Source organism: Callorhinus ursinus, unplaced genomic scaffold, assembly GCF_003265705.2.
Source record: "Callorhinus ursinus isolate GAN/ISIS: 27379988/994484 unplaced genomic scaffold, GSC_fseal_2.0 scaffold9, whole genome shotgun sequence".
Classification (NCBI taxonomy): Eukaryota; Metazoa; Chordata; class Mammalia; order Carnivora; family Otariidae; genus Callorhinus; species Callorhinus ursinus.
Genome location: NW_027397071.1, coordinates 36,849,233 through 36,863,282, shown reverse-complemented (window position 1 = coordinate 36,863,282; position 14,050 = coordinate 36,849,233). Strand labels below are relative to the sequence as shown.

At 39.2% G+C, this 14,050-nt stretch overlaps 1 protein-coding gene, 1 non-coding gene and 1 pseudogene across 5 annotated transcripts in view; 1 reads left to right on the top strand and 2 right to left on the bottom strand.

Moving 5' to 3' along the window:
* Positions 1-14,050, top strand: part of GIPC2 (GIPC PDZ domain containing family member 2) — a 78,547-nt gene that overhangs the window by 26,872 nt on the left and 37,625 nt on the right. For all 4 annotated transcript variants that reach the window (XR_012379396.1, XR_012379397.1, XM_025872027.2 and 1 more), the window contains exon 2: positions 5,136-5,321. Coding sequence is in view for 2 of the 4 variants with exons in the window: in XM_025872027.2 (XP_025727812.1) it covers positions 5,136-5,321 (186 nt within the window). In the remaining 2 variants the exon portion in view is untranslated. The remainder of the gene's footprint in view (positions 1-5,135; positions 5,322-14,050) is intronic.
* LOC112824185 (ubiquitin-conjugating enzyme E2 C-like) lies at positions 603-1,208 on the bottom strand (annotated as a pseudogene).
* On the bottom strand, positions 8,537-8,642 carry LOC112824216 (U6 spliceosomal RNA). Its single transcript, XR_003208365.1, has one exon. It is a non-coding gene; the product is annotated as a U6 spliceosomal RNA (small nuclear RNA).

The following is a 14,050-nucleotide window of genomic DNA, read 5'->3' as shown; positions in this document are numbered from 1 at the left end:
TATTCTAGAACTGAGCTGCCCCATATGGCAGTTAGTAGCAAAATACAGATACTGGAGGGCACTTGGGTGGCTCAGTCGTTAGGCGTCTGCCTTCAGCTCAGGTCGTTAGCCCAGGGTCGTGGGATCGAGTCCCACGTTGGGCTCCCTACTTGGTGGGAAGCCCGCTTCTCCCTCTCCCACTCCCCCTGCTTGTGTTCCTGCTCTTGCTATCTGTCAAATAAAATCTTAAAAAAAAAAAAAATATATATATATATATATAGATAGATACTGGACACTTTGGCTAGTTCAAATTGAGTAAGATATTAAAAATTTTAAAAATGTAAAATATCTCAATTTTATATATTTGAAACAATGTATTAGATATATGGATTACATAATTTGAATAAACATCTATTTTTACTTTTGTTAATGTAACTATTAGAAAATTTAAAATTATGTGGCTTGTTCCATGTCTGTTGGGCAGTGCTGCTTTAGAAAACGGAATAGTCATGAGTTTTCCATTTATCTTTTATTTTCTTTAAACCCAAAGTATTTAATTATCACAAGGGCTCAAACTTAAGGGCTTAATTCAAGAAACAACAAAAATGACACCACAGCTTAAGCTACAGAGTCCTAGACAGGAATGAAAAAAAGGACAGACCATCTAAAAAAAACAAAAAGGCAACACAAGGAGAGAGGCTAGACTGTCCGGAATCTTGGCTGGAGACCTGATTTGAGTAGGTTTCTTGCAGATACTTCTTAAAGGCTGTGGGGTTTTTCCAGAGCTCGGCAGCATGTGTGTTCAAAGGGCTATCGATGTTGGGTTCTCCTAGCAGGCTCTGGATGGACAGCAAGATGGTCCTGACATCATATAGGATAGATCACTTGCTCTTCAGGATGCCCAGGCAGATGTTCCCCTGGATGTCCACGCTGGGGTGGTAGCAGGGTATGAGGAACTTCACCCTGTGGGTGCATTGTAAGGGTAGCCCCTGGCAAACTCCAGGGAGAACGTGTACCTCAGGTCTTCATATACCGAGCCAGGTGCTCCATTTGAAAAAGTGGTCTGATTCAGGGAAGGCAGAAATTTCTGTGTCACAGACATTATGAAGGTCATCAGCTCCTGCTGTAGCCTCTTGCCCATGGGGCCCTGCACAGCGCCCCTGCTGGGCTTGACTCCTTTGTGGGTGGCGGCGGCTGGTGGCAGTTGGGTGCCACTTCTGGGAGGCCATCTGCTGTCTGGTCAGGGAGACGAACTTGGAGAGCACAACTGCAACCAGAATATTCCATTTATCTTATAAAAACGGACAATGGTAGTAAAGCACTAAATATGGATACCTCAGAAGACATTAAGGATTTCATTTTACAGTAAAAAACACCAGAAAAGTTTTATCTAACGGATGACTCACCTTATAATATGATACCTTGCCATGAGTTTACTTTCTTTTGATTTAGTTTGTTCATGAGAAGGTATAGAAAATGTCAAATACTATGTCTTACTTTTATCTAGTATACTTACAGTGGAAGCAAGTATTTCTTAAAGGAACACGGGTATGACCTGAACAGTGCATCATTTTTTTTTTCTATCCTAACAGTAAACACTTACTAGCTGTGTTAATTGGGTAAAGTCGTAATTTTCTCATCTGCAAAAAGAGGATAATAAAACCTAGTATACATGTATATTGTATCAAATGAGGTAAGTGAACATATATTGTCATTGCCACTCAGATACAAACTGAGTGGGGTGCTTGTTAGCCATTGTAGGAGAAAGAGAACAAGATCTCCTCTCAGGGTGAGGATGACAAATACATGTGTTAAACCAATAGGACTTCAAGGCAAGATGACTCAGACAGTTGAATGAGATATTAGAGTTAAATGATGTGAATGAAGTGGAAAGATTGATTCCACCTGGGCTGTCACATTTGAGCATAGACTCAATAGACAAGAGCATTGGGGTGGAATGGGTTGGGCAGGCATTTTAGATTTTGGATTGAGGGAAATGTATGAATGAAGGTAGGAAAGCTCAAGATAATGTATTTGAGGTTCCTTTTGGTTTAAAATATTCATGGCTTTTTGATCTCTTCCAGTTGACTCATGTTGCCTTACTATACCTCAGTGCAGTGTATGAGCCTGGGATTTCCTTGTTGTATAGGGACTGTCCATCTCTGCATACATAGTGGGCAGCCAGAACCTGGCAAAAAGCAGCTATTCAGTAGATGATTGGTGGGTGGATGAATGAGCAAGAATTTTGCAGCATTCAGAAAGCACTGTATCACTTATTTTTCAGCACGGATTTGTTTGAACTTCTAGCCCTTTATCACATATTTAACAGATATATTTGTTGATGGTTGTGCGTTGAGATCCCAGGAGCGTTAGGTTTTTATTCTCCCATGGAGATCTAACCTGAAGTCAGGGAGTTTTAATTACTTGCTGTTGCAGAGGGCTTGCACTCTACCTCTCAGTGACCATTACATTCCTGCAGGTTTTCAACACAGCTTGTGGAGCTCTATTCTGTGAAGGATGTAGCTGGCTCCACTCCTTCCAGAAAAAAAGATACCTTGTCTGCAAACTTTTGGCTGTCTGGAATGGAACATTATTCTGCAGGGGAGGAAGCACAATGAAAAAGGGTCATACCTACAGGAAATCTAATATTTGCTCTGCAGTGAAATGTGAAAAATTGAAAGAAAGGAAGCAGCATAGTAACTAGAAGTCCACTTTGTGTGGGACTTCCTTTTTGGGGCGTTTCTCCTGCCCTCTTACATCATCATCATCATCATCATCATTATTTTTAAGATTTTATTTATTTGACAGAGAGGGGGGTGGCAGAGAGAGAGGGAGAAGCAGGCTCCCTGCTGAGCAGGGAGTCCACAGGACTCTATCTCAGGACCCTGGGATCATGACCTGAGCTGAAGGCAGAGGTTTAACTGACTGAGCCACCCAGGCGCCCCTCATCATTATGTTTTAATGTTTTATTTCCTAACTGGTAAGTTGCTTTTATATTAATGGTGTTTGGGATCCACTATGAACACATTAACAGATTCACTGTTTAAAACAACACAAAACAAAACTGTTTCTTCTACTTCCCATCATTTTTTTGAGAAAGGAAATCAGAAAAGCAGTTTACTATGCATATTCCCTTGCCCCTCTACCCATGTTATTAATGATTTTTGCAAGTGGACTAATTATACCATTGATTTCGCAGTTAGAATAAGGAATAGGAGCCATTCTTTTTTTTTTTAATTTTATTTATTTATTCATGAGAGACAGGGAGGGAGAGAGAGAGAGGCAGAGGGAGAAGCAGGCTCCCAAGGAGCAGGGAGCCAGATGCGGGACTTGATCCCAGGACCCTGGGATCATGACCTGAGCCGAAGGCAGATTCTTAACCATCTGAGCCACCCAGGCGCCCCAATAGGAGCCATTCTTAAAGGACTTTCTTTCCCCCTGTGAATTATACGATTTTTACACTAGCGTATTTGCAAAAACTTACAAATCATAAAGCCGAATATATTATGTCCTGCCCAGGAACACAAAGAGTTAAATCAAATATCCACCAGTTAGCACAGCTCACCATGGATGAAAAAAGGAAAGGGTGAGGACAGCAGTTTTTCTTTGTAAGCCTTTATTCTTTGGTACCCAGTTGCCTCTTGTCCTCATCACTAGCTCCTTTCATACACTTCTGAGATTTGATCAGAGTTTTGCTGACCGCGCTGGACCTTTAGCTGTGTAACAGAGCTCTTCCAATTCAGACACATTCTGATATGGCTTAAAGAGCCATTTAATAAGTAGTAGTTGCACCATTTCCGAACTTTATGAGGCTTATGGATGTGTTAAGGCTTAAGTTCCGGTGGGAATCGGGAATGGTGTGAAACCCAGGGATATAGGGAGAGGGTTGAAACGGAGGACTGAAGCAAGGCTGAGGTTTGGAGGAAGGGCTGACAACATCTGTGGCAAAATTACTTGATGATAAGAGTAAAAAAAAAAAAAAATTTAGCCATTTTGGTATAAGACAGCCATATTAAAATGTTTTTCTTTGGGGGTGCTTGGGTAGCTCATTCGTTAAGCATCTGCCTTCGGCTCAGGTCATGATCCCAGGGTCCTGGGATCGAGCCCCATACCGGGCTCGCTGCTCAGCGGGAAGTCTGCTTCTCCCTCTCCCACTCCCCCTGCTTGTGTTCCTGCTCTTGCTCTTTCTCTCTCTCTGAAAATAAAAAAAATCTTAAAAAAAAAAAATGTTTTTCTTTGGGACATAGGTACTCAAGAAATGTTTGTTGACTTAATTTTTGAACCAATGGTGTGTTTTCAACACTTTCTCCTCCTGTTCTGTAATTTTGTATTTGGGCCCCAGAAATTACCCAAATCATGGTGGACAAACTTAAGAGCTGGCCTGCAGATTTTAGTAAAATGAATCCTATTTTTGAAGGAAAATGAGGTTCAATAAAGACGTGAACATGAGTCTCTTTAAAATCTCTACACAACTTTTTTACTATTGCAGTTTTTCATGCTGTTTCTACCTTCATGTGAATTTGACCAAATTGCGTTTGTCTCTCCACACCTCAGTTCCTTTATTTTGAAAATTAAGGAATTGGATTAGTGGTCTTTTAAGGTCTGTTTTAGATCTCTTCATTTTGGTACCTCATTCATTAATCACTTTTCTCAAGCACTATAATGCAAGATAAATAATTTTCCTCATTTCTAAAAAATCAGTTTTCAAAAATAGTCTTACCTATAATTTCATTGTGGTAAACATGTCATGGCCTTGCCTTTGGGAACACAACTTATGGTTTTAGCATTGTAAATGGCAGATAATGTAAGTGTTTAAATCACTTCAAAGTTGGTATGATCTGAACTCAGAATCTTGCTCTTGACAAATACAGGCTTTGTGACCTCAGGCAAATTACTTTCTTAGCCTCAAATTCCTTATCTATAATTTGGAGGTGATAATGTATTTATAAAGTCTTTCTGAGGATTAAATGAGATCATGGCTATAAATTGTTTAGAACACAGCCTTGCCTATAGGAAGTACTCTGTATATATTACCTGAGGTTAATGATGTAACTTCTTAGATCATAAATTGAGGACTATTTCACTCAAATATTAAACTAATGACCAGAATGTTTCCTCATGGAAACTGAGCTAACCTATTTCTTTCTTTCTTACAGATATTATATTGTACTTTAAACACACCTAAAGTTGATATGGAAAGAGTCTTAGGATCTCATGTAGGTGTTGAAGATTTCATATTTGCCCATGTGAAAGGGATCCAAAAAGAAGTGAATGTATATAAATCTGAGGATTCACTTGGTCTCACTATCACAGATAATGGTACTGGTTATGCTTTTATAAAGGTAAGTCTTAAAAGAATAATTATGTGACCTAACTGAGGGTAATAGTTAAGAAAATCTACCAGGTCAAAGAAATCTTCAGAGTGAAAGCTGGCTTAGCAGGGATGGTTTGATAAGGTTTCATTTAAAAAATGTTTCAAAGACCTCATTTTTTGTTTACCCTTTCCTTGAATTTCTTTCCTTCAGTTTAAACTTCCTCTAGAATTTAGAACTTATTGAAAAGAAAAGCCTGGTCCTGGTGCCCACTCATCCATATGAGCTCTTGTAGGTCTGTAGCTCCTTAATATCTGATGACTTCCATGTTGATTTCCATTGATTTTTTTTTTTTTAGGGTTATTTCCAAGTAAGAGTGTGTGTAATATATATATGTATTATAAATATAATTTAAAAAAAGTAATCTCTATGCCCAGTGTGGGGCTTAAACTCACAATCCTGAGATCAATAGTTGGATGCCCTACCAACTGAGCCAGCCGGCACCCCAAGTGTACACATTTTTGACAACTTCTTAAATGTTCAACATTTTCTAAACTGTAATTCCTTTATTTAGATACAAAGAGAGCAATATAGAGCTGCAAAGATGGGAGAAGGAGGTTTGAAATAGTATGAAAAGCAGAACTGAGGAGTAGTAAAAAGGAAAATAGATTCATCTCTTTTTGTTTTTTAGATTTTACTTATTTTTGAGAAAAGCAGGGGGAGGGGCAGAGGGAGAAGCAGACTCCCCTCATCTTTTTTTTTTTTTTTTAAAGATTTTATTTATTTATTTGACAGGGACAGCAAGAGGGGGAACACAAGCAGGGGGAGTGGGAGAGGGAGAAGCAGGCTTCCCGCCGAGCAGGGAGCCTGATGTGGGGCTCGATCCCAGGACTCTGGGATCATGACCTGAGCCTAAGGCAGATGCTTAACGACTGAGCCACCCAGGTGCTCAAGATTTTCAAGTTTTAAGTAATCTCTACACTCAGTGTGAGGCTCGAACTCACAACCCTGAGATCAAGAGTCACATGCTCTTCCGACTGAGCCAGCCAGGCACCCCTGCTTAGTAGATATTTAAGAGATGAAGGGGGGTGCCTGGATGGCTCTGTCGTTAAACGTCTGCCTTCAGCTCAGGTCATGATCCCAGGGTCCTGGGATTGATCCCCGCATCGGGCTCCCTGCTCACCAGGAAGCCTGCTTCTCCCTCTCCCACTCCCCCTGCTTGTGTTCCCCCTCTTGCTGTCCTTCTCTGTCAAATAAATAAATAAAATCTTTAAAAGAAAAATCAAAAATCTATTAAGCAATTGTATAACAGCTGACTTCTATTGAATGATTATGTACTAGATACTTTACGTACTGTTTCTCAGTCCTCACAATTCAGTTTGATACTATGTTTTTTCTTGTTGTATAACAAATTTTTAATGTATAGCTTACTGTACTCATACCTTTGTAACCACCACCGGGCTCAAGGGAAACTTCATTTCTAACACCCAGAATTCTCTTGGGACTCTTCTCAGTCACTCTGCTTCCCCCACAAAGGTAGCCACTGTTCTGATCTCTGTCACCATAGTTTTGCTTGAACTTCATTAAATAGAATCATGTACTCTATTGTTTCTGGCTTCTTTTGTTCAATATGATGTCTGGGAGATTCACCTGTGGGTAGGCAGTATTATTAACCTATTTTAAAGATGTAGAAACAGGATCAGGGAGGTTAAGTAGCTTGCTGCAAAGTTACGTAGCTGAAAAATTCAGGATTTGAATTCAAGAGATCTGGCTCCAGAGCTGACATTCCTATCCATGTCACTAAGAATTAGTTATAAATTTCATAAACAGAACATGTTTCATGTTTTTATTTTGTCTAAATCTTTGCTGATGCGTTGTCATCATTAAAAAAAAAAGTCTTAGGGAAGCTATCTTCTTAACTGTAAATAGTACTTTATTTAACTTCCCATTTGATAGAATGGCTATTTTTAGCTCTGCAAAAGATGTGACTGTGCTGAAGGTCGAGTGGGTGATCAAATGGAAAATCGTGAGTTGGGAAAGTCATGTGGGATTATCTGGGGGAAGCTCAGGACATGAGGCACATGCAGCAATGCCTTTCTAATGTGAGCAGGGAAGGGTTTAGAAGTTTCGCAAGCACGTGTGGATTTTTTAGATCTTAACCTCTGATGTTCATAGCTTGTATTTATTTTTTTTAATGCCTCCTTGAACATGTGCCTGCCTCTGTACTCATTACTAGTCCTGTGGAGACATCATGATGGCAAAGAGAAAGTGGAGCATAAGCCAATTGCTGACGTATAATTCAACTTAGAGAAATGAATAGCCTGTGTACATGGTTAATATGACTTTAAAAATTGAGGGGGTAATTTAAAACTTATTGAAACATTGTAATAATACAGAGGACTTTCATAATACCCTTTATCCATTTCTCCAATTTTTACCATTTGCCACATTTGCTGTTTTGTTTGCTCTCATACACACGTGTATATGTGTGTGTGTGTATATATACACATAAATACAAATACGTATAATTTTTCTGAGCTATTTGAAAAAGTGGGTTGTATGTATTATGCCTATTTAGTCCTTACTATTTCAGAATGGAGTTACTAAGCACAGGGTTTTTCTCTATATAACTATAGTACAATTGTGAAATTCAGAAAATCTAGTATTGATAAAACTGCAGTGTGGGGCACCTGGGTGGCTCAGTTGTTAAGCGTCTGCCTTCAGCTTAGGTCATGATCCCAGGGTCCTGGGATCAAGCCCCACATTGGGCTCCCTGCTCTGCGGGAAGCCTGCTTCTGCCTCTCCCACTCCCCCTGCTTGTGTTTCCTCTCTTGCTGTGTCTCTCTGTCAAATAAATCTTTAAACAAACACAAGAACCTGCAGGATGGACATTGGTTTAAAATTATTTTATCAGTTGCCAAATATCCTCTTTAATCTAAATGTACATATATAAACAAAGTATTCAGAGGTTACTTGGAATAGGTTTTTTCCTGCCGCTTTCCCCACTAAGTGGTTATTATTTATTTGAAATACTGTTGAATCTATTTGCTTCTCTTTGAATTGAGTTTTCCCCTTATCCTTGTTTTCATTTTTTCTGAATACATAAAATACTAACATGATTCGAAAGTTAAAACTGTATTAAAAGACCTTCAGAGATCTGTCACTCCCCTAGCCCTCTATCCCATTACTCATTTCTCCCACTCCTTATAAGTAATCATTTTCATTAATTTTTGGCTCACCATAAGCAGAAAAAGAAACATTCCAAGAGTTTGTATGTCATTCTTGTTCAGGGACTGTGTTATGTTTTCTGTATGGTTCCAATTTTAGTGTATGTGCTGCTGAAGTGAGTGCTTGATATCCTTTCAGTAGTGGTTAGAAGTCGGTATATTAGAGTAGGACAGTGTGGTATAGATTCAGACAAGGGTAAAGAGGAAGGATTCCATGATGAGGGAGGCAGTGCAGCGTGATGCATGGGAGCATGGGCTTGGGGCACCTGGGTGGCTCAGTCAATTGGGCATCTGATTCTTGATTTTTGGCTCAGGTCATGATCTCAGGGTCCTGGGATTGAGCCCCGTGTTGGGCTCCATGCTTTTTTTTTTTTTAATTCATTTGAGGAGAAAAAACATGAGCAAACAAGAGCACAAGCAGGGGGGAGGGGCAGAGGGAGAGGGAGAAGCAGACTCCCTGCTGAGCAGGGAGCTGGATGCAGGGCTAGATCCCAGGACCCTAGGATCATGACCTGAGCTAAAGGCAGATGCTTAACCCACTGAGCCACCCAGGTGTCCCAGGTTCCATAATTTTTTGTGTGTGGGTGTGTCTTTTTTTTTTTTTTTTTAAGGAGGCTCCATGACCAACTTGGAGCCCAACCCAGGGCTTCAGCTCATGACCCTGAGATTAGGCCTTTGTCAGAATCAAGAGTCCAGTGCTCTACTGACTGAGCCACCCAGGTGCCCCCAAAAAGCAGTTTTAAGAGGGAAGTTCATAGAGATAAATGCCTACCTCAAGAAACAAATCTCAACCTAACTTTATACCTCAAGGAGCTAGAAAAAGAACAAATGAAGCCCAAAGTTAGTAGGAAGTGAAGAACAAAGATGAGAGCAAAAATAAGACTAGGAATATTCGGGGCACCTGGGTGGCTCAGTTGGTTAAGCATCTGACTCTTGATGTTGGTTTAGGTTGTGATCACAGGGTTGTGAGATCGAACCCCATGTGAGGGGGTTGCTGCTTGGGATTCTATCTCTGCACTCCCCACCCCACTCTCAAAGAAGGAGACTAAAAAGACAATAGAGAAGATCAATGAAACTAAGAGTTGGTTCTTTGAAAAATAGACCTTTAGCTAGATTCACCAAAAAGGACTCCAATAAAACCAGAAGTACAGAGATGTTACACTGGATATCACAGAAATGCAGAGGATCATAGGTATAACTGTTCACAGTAGTTTTCTAACATCTTGGACGACATATAAGAAATGGGTAAATTCCTAGAAACCTACAACCCACCAAGACTGATGATGAAATAAAATTTGAGCAGATGGATTTAATCTCCTTGATAGTAATGAAAAACTTCCCAACAAAAGTTTAGGACCAGATGGCTTCACTGGCAAATTCTAGCAAACATTCAAAGAGAAGAATTAATACCAATGCTTCTCAAATTCTTTCAAAAATTGGAAGTGAACTCTTCCAAACTCATTTTATGAAGTCAGCATTACCCTGATACCAAAACCAGACAAGAATGCCATGAGAAGAGCCAGTATTCATAATATAAATGCAAAAGTCCTCAACAAAACATCAGTCATATTCAGCAATACATTAAAAGGATCATACCTCATGACCAAGTGGGGTTTATTCCAGGGATGGTTCAACATCCACAAATCAATGTGATAATCATAATTTTTATCCTTCATTTTGTTAATGTGGTTTATCTCAGTAGATGCAAAAAAAAAAACATTTGATAGAATTCAACATCTGTTTATGGTAAAAACTCTCAACAAAGTGGGTATAGAGGGAACATACTTCAATGTAATAAGGGTCCTATAGGACAAGCCCATAGCTAACATCATACTTAGAGGAAAAGCTTTCAGCTTTTCACCACTAAGATCAGGAACAAGGCAAGGATGACCATTATTCCCACTTCTATTTAACACAGTATTGGAAGTTCTAGCCGGAAAAATAAGGCAAGAAAAAAGATATCCAAGTTGGAGAGGAAGAAGTAAAATGGTCACTGTTTGAAGATGATATATACAGAAAACTCAAGACTTTATCCAGAAAACTGTTAGAACTAATAAATTCAGTAAAGTTGCAGGATATAAAATTGACGTGCTAAAATCTTCTATTTCTATATGCTAATAATGAACTATCAAAAATTGAGAAAACAGTTCCATTTACAGTTGCATCAAAAAGAGTAAAGTACCGAGGAATAAATTTAACCAAGGAGAATAGCCTATTCAAAACTACAAAATGTTAATGTAAGAAATTGAAGACAAATGAAAAGCTATACCATGCTCATGGATCAGAAGAATTGATATTGTTAAAATGTCCATACTACCCAAAGTAATATTAGAGAGCCAGTGTAATCCCTATCAAAATTCCAATGACACTTTTCATACAAATAGAACAAATAGTCCTAAAATTTATGTGGAACCAACCATAGAAGACCCTGAATAGCCAAGCAAGGTTGAGAAAGAACAAACCTGGAGGCAGGACACTCCCTGATTTCAAAGTATATTACAAAGCTATGGTAATTAAAACTGTGGTATTGGCATAAAAACAAACCTTGATCAATGGGGCAGAATAGAGAGCCCAGAAATAAACTCTTGCATATATGGCCAATTTATAACAAGGGAGCCAAGAATATACAATGGAGGAGGGGACACTCTATATTTTTATTTTGAGATAATAAATGTTTAATAAGTGGTGTGGGAAATATGGGATAGCCAGTAATGGGAAAATTGGATAGTCACATGCAAAAGAATGAAACTGGATCATTATCTCACACCATACACAAAAATTAACCCAGAATGGATTAAAGACTTGCATTTAAAACCTGAAACCACAAAACTAGAAGAAAAGATAGGCAGTAAGCTCTTAGACATAGATTTTGGTGATTTTTGAACCTGAAAACAGAAGCAATAGAAGGAAAAATAAAAAGTAGGCTATTTAACTAAAATAGATTAAAAAAAAAATGGGCAGAAGATCTGAATAGACATTTCTCCAAAGAAGACCTACAGATGGCTAACAGCTACATGGAAAGATGCTTTATGTCATTAATCATCAGGGAAATGCAAATCAAAACCACAGTGAGATACCACCTTGCACCTGTTAGAATGGCTGTTCTCAAAAGGACTAGAAGTAACAAATGTTGGTGAGGATGTGGAGAAAAGGGAACGCTTGTGCACTGTTGGTAGGAATGTAAATTGGTGCAACCACTATGGAAAACAATATGGCGTTCCCTCAAAAAATTAAAACTAGAACTACCATACGATTCAGCAATTCCACTTCGGGGTATTTATATGAGGAAAATGAAAATGCTAATTCGGGAAGATAAATGAACCAGGGATGCCTGGGTGGCTCAGTCGGTTAAGTGTCCAGCTCAGGTCATGGTCTCAGGGGGGTGGGACAGAGCCCCACATCCGTCTCTGTACTTCGTGCAGAGTCTGCTTGTCCCTCCCCCTCTGCTCCTCCCTCTGTGCACGCTCTCTCTAAAATCATAAAGACAAATGCACCATGCATTTGTGTATGGTGTTCATTGCAGCATTATTTACAGCAGTCAAGATGTGGAAGCAACCTAGGTGCCCATCCACTGATGAATGGATAAAGACATGTACACACACACATACACTGGAATATTAGCTGTATAACAAAGAAATCTTCCCATTTGTGGCAATATGGATGGACCTCAAGGGTATTATGCTAAGTGAAATGTTAGAGAAACACCTATACTGTATAATCTATCTTCTATGTAGAATCTAAAATATATATGTGATTAAAAAAATTGAATTAAAAGACAGTATGGTTCTCACAGATAAAACTTTTCAGGTGAAAAGACAACAGACTAAAACATTTGTGATTTTAGATTTTACAAGTCTCAATTTCCCAGATCATGACCTGAGCCAAAACCAAGATTCAGATGTTTAACCAACTGAGCCACCCAGGCGTGCCCTTTGCTTCTGAATTTGATTCCCCTTATGGTGTTCTTCAAGTTTCTTACACTGCTTTTCCCATCTCTTCATCCCAGATCCCTATCTGCTACCTCTGATGATTACCCATGCTTTGACTTTTTTCTCGCCCACCCGGATTCTTGCCTGGCCCCTTGCTCTGACTTCTGGTAACTGCCTTTCTTCCTTCGGTCTGGACACTCTTCTAGTGACCTCTGTGGCTACTCACAGATCCAGGACAACCTAGATTTTTGTTACTCTGACCTTTAATTTACTGGTAAGATTTATGTGTGCCTGTAAAGTTTTCCATTTTTCAAAATTTTATTTATTTAATCTCTACACTCCACCTAGGGGCTCAAACTCAAGACTCTGAGATCAAGAGTTGCATGCTCTTCTGACTGAGCCAGGCATGTGCCCTGTAAATTTTTCATTTGATTAATTTTATATACTGCTTATTTTTAATCAATTGTGACAAGTCTTAATATGTGGTGGGACACTGAAATTTATATGGTGTCATTGATCAAAGGAAAAAATAGGTTCAGAAGGTATTAAGAGATAAATTAGAATAAAAAGGAAGTGAAAGTTACATAGATTTTCACATTCTCGAATGGCTTAATGGGTAGATGACAGGATATTTAAGTTTTTTTTTCTTTATACTCTAGTTTTTTTTATTTTTATTTTTTAAAATATTTATTTGATAGAGAGCAGAAGCAAGGGGGGAGAGGGGCAGAGGAAGTAGGCTCCCCGATGAGCAGGGAGCTCGGCACATGGGGCTCGATCCCAGGACCCTGGGTTAATGACCTGAGCCGAAGGCAGACACTTAACTGACTGAGGCACTCAGGCGCCCCTCTAGTTTTCTTTTAAATCTTGCTTATTTTTCTGTGACCCTTTAGATACTCCAGTTGCACTTAGTGGTGTGTTGTAGTAACTCTTAATTCTTTTAACTTAATAATGCTAATATTGACTCCTAATAATAAAACAATACCGGTCAGATTATGAAATTTCTCATTTTTTTAATATTTCACTTTTTGTAATGATAGTGAACTCTGAATTGGCATTATTTCTTTTGCATGAAGCATATTAATAGTTACTATTATAATGAAAATAGGAATGTTCTTAAAATTGGGGAAAAAACCTATTGTGAGTTTTGGTATATATTAATAAAACTTTAAAAAGTCCAACCTTCCCAGAATGGTCTTGTACAATTCTCTTTTTTCTGTTGATATTATGGAGATGCTGGGGTGCATGAGATCAGTTTTCCTCTTAACTCTTAGACGCAGTGGTTACCCTGCTGATTCAGAAGGTGTTATTCTTCCACCTGGTAAGAGTGGGGAATGCACATTTTTTTTTTTTTTTAAGATTTTATTTATTTGACAGAGCGAGAGAAGGAACACAAGCAGGGGGAGTGGGAGAGGGAAAAGGAGGTTTCCCGCAGAGCAGGGAGCCCGATGAGGGGCTGGAGCCCGATGCGGGGCTTGGTCCCAGGACCCTGAGATCATGACCTGAGCCGAAGGCAGACGCTTAATGACTGAGCCACCCAGGCGCCCCCACATGCTTTTATTATATATCTAGTAGCCTCTAATATTTCTATCCTATCCACCCCCAT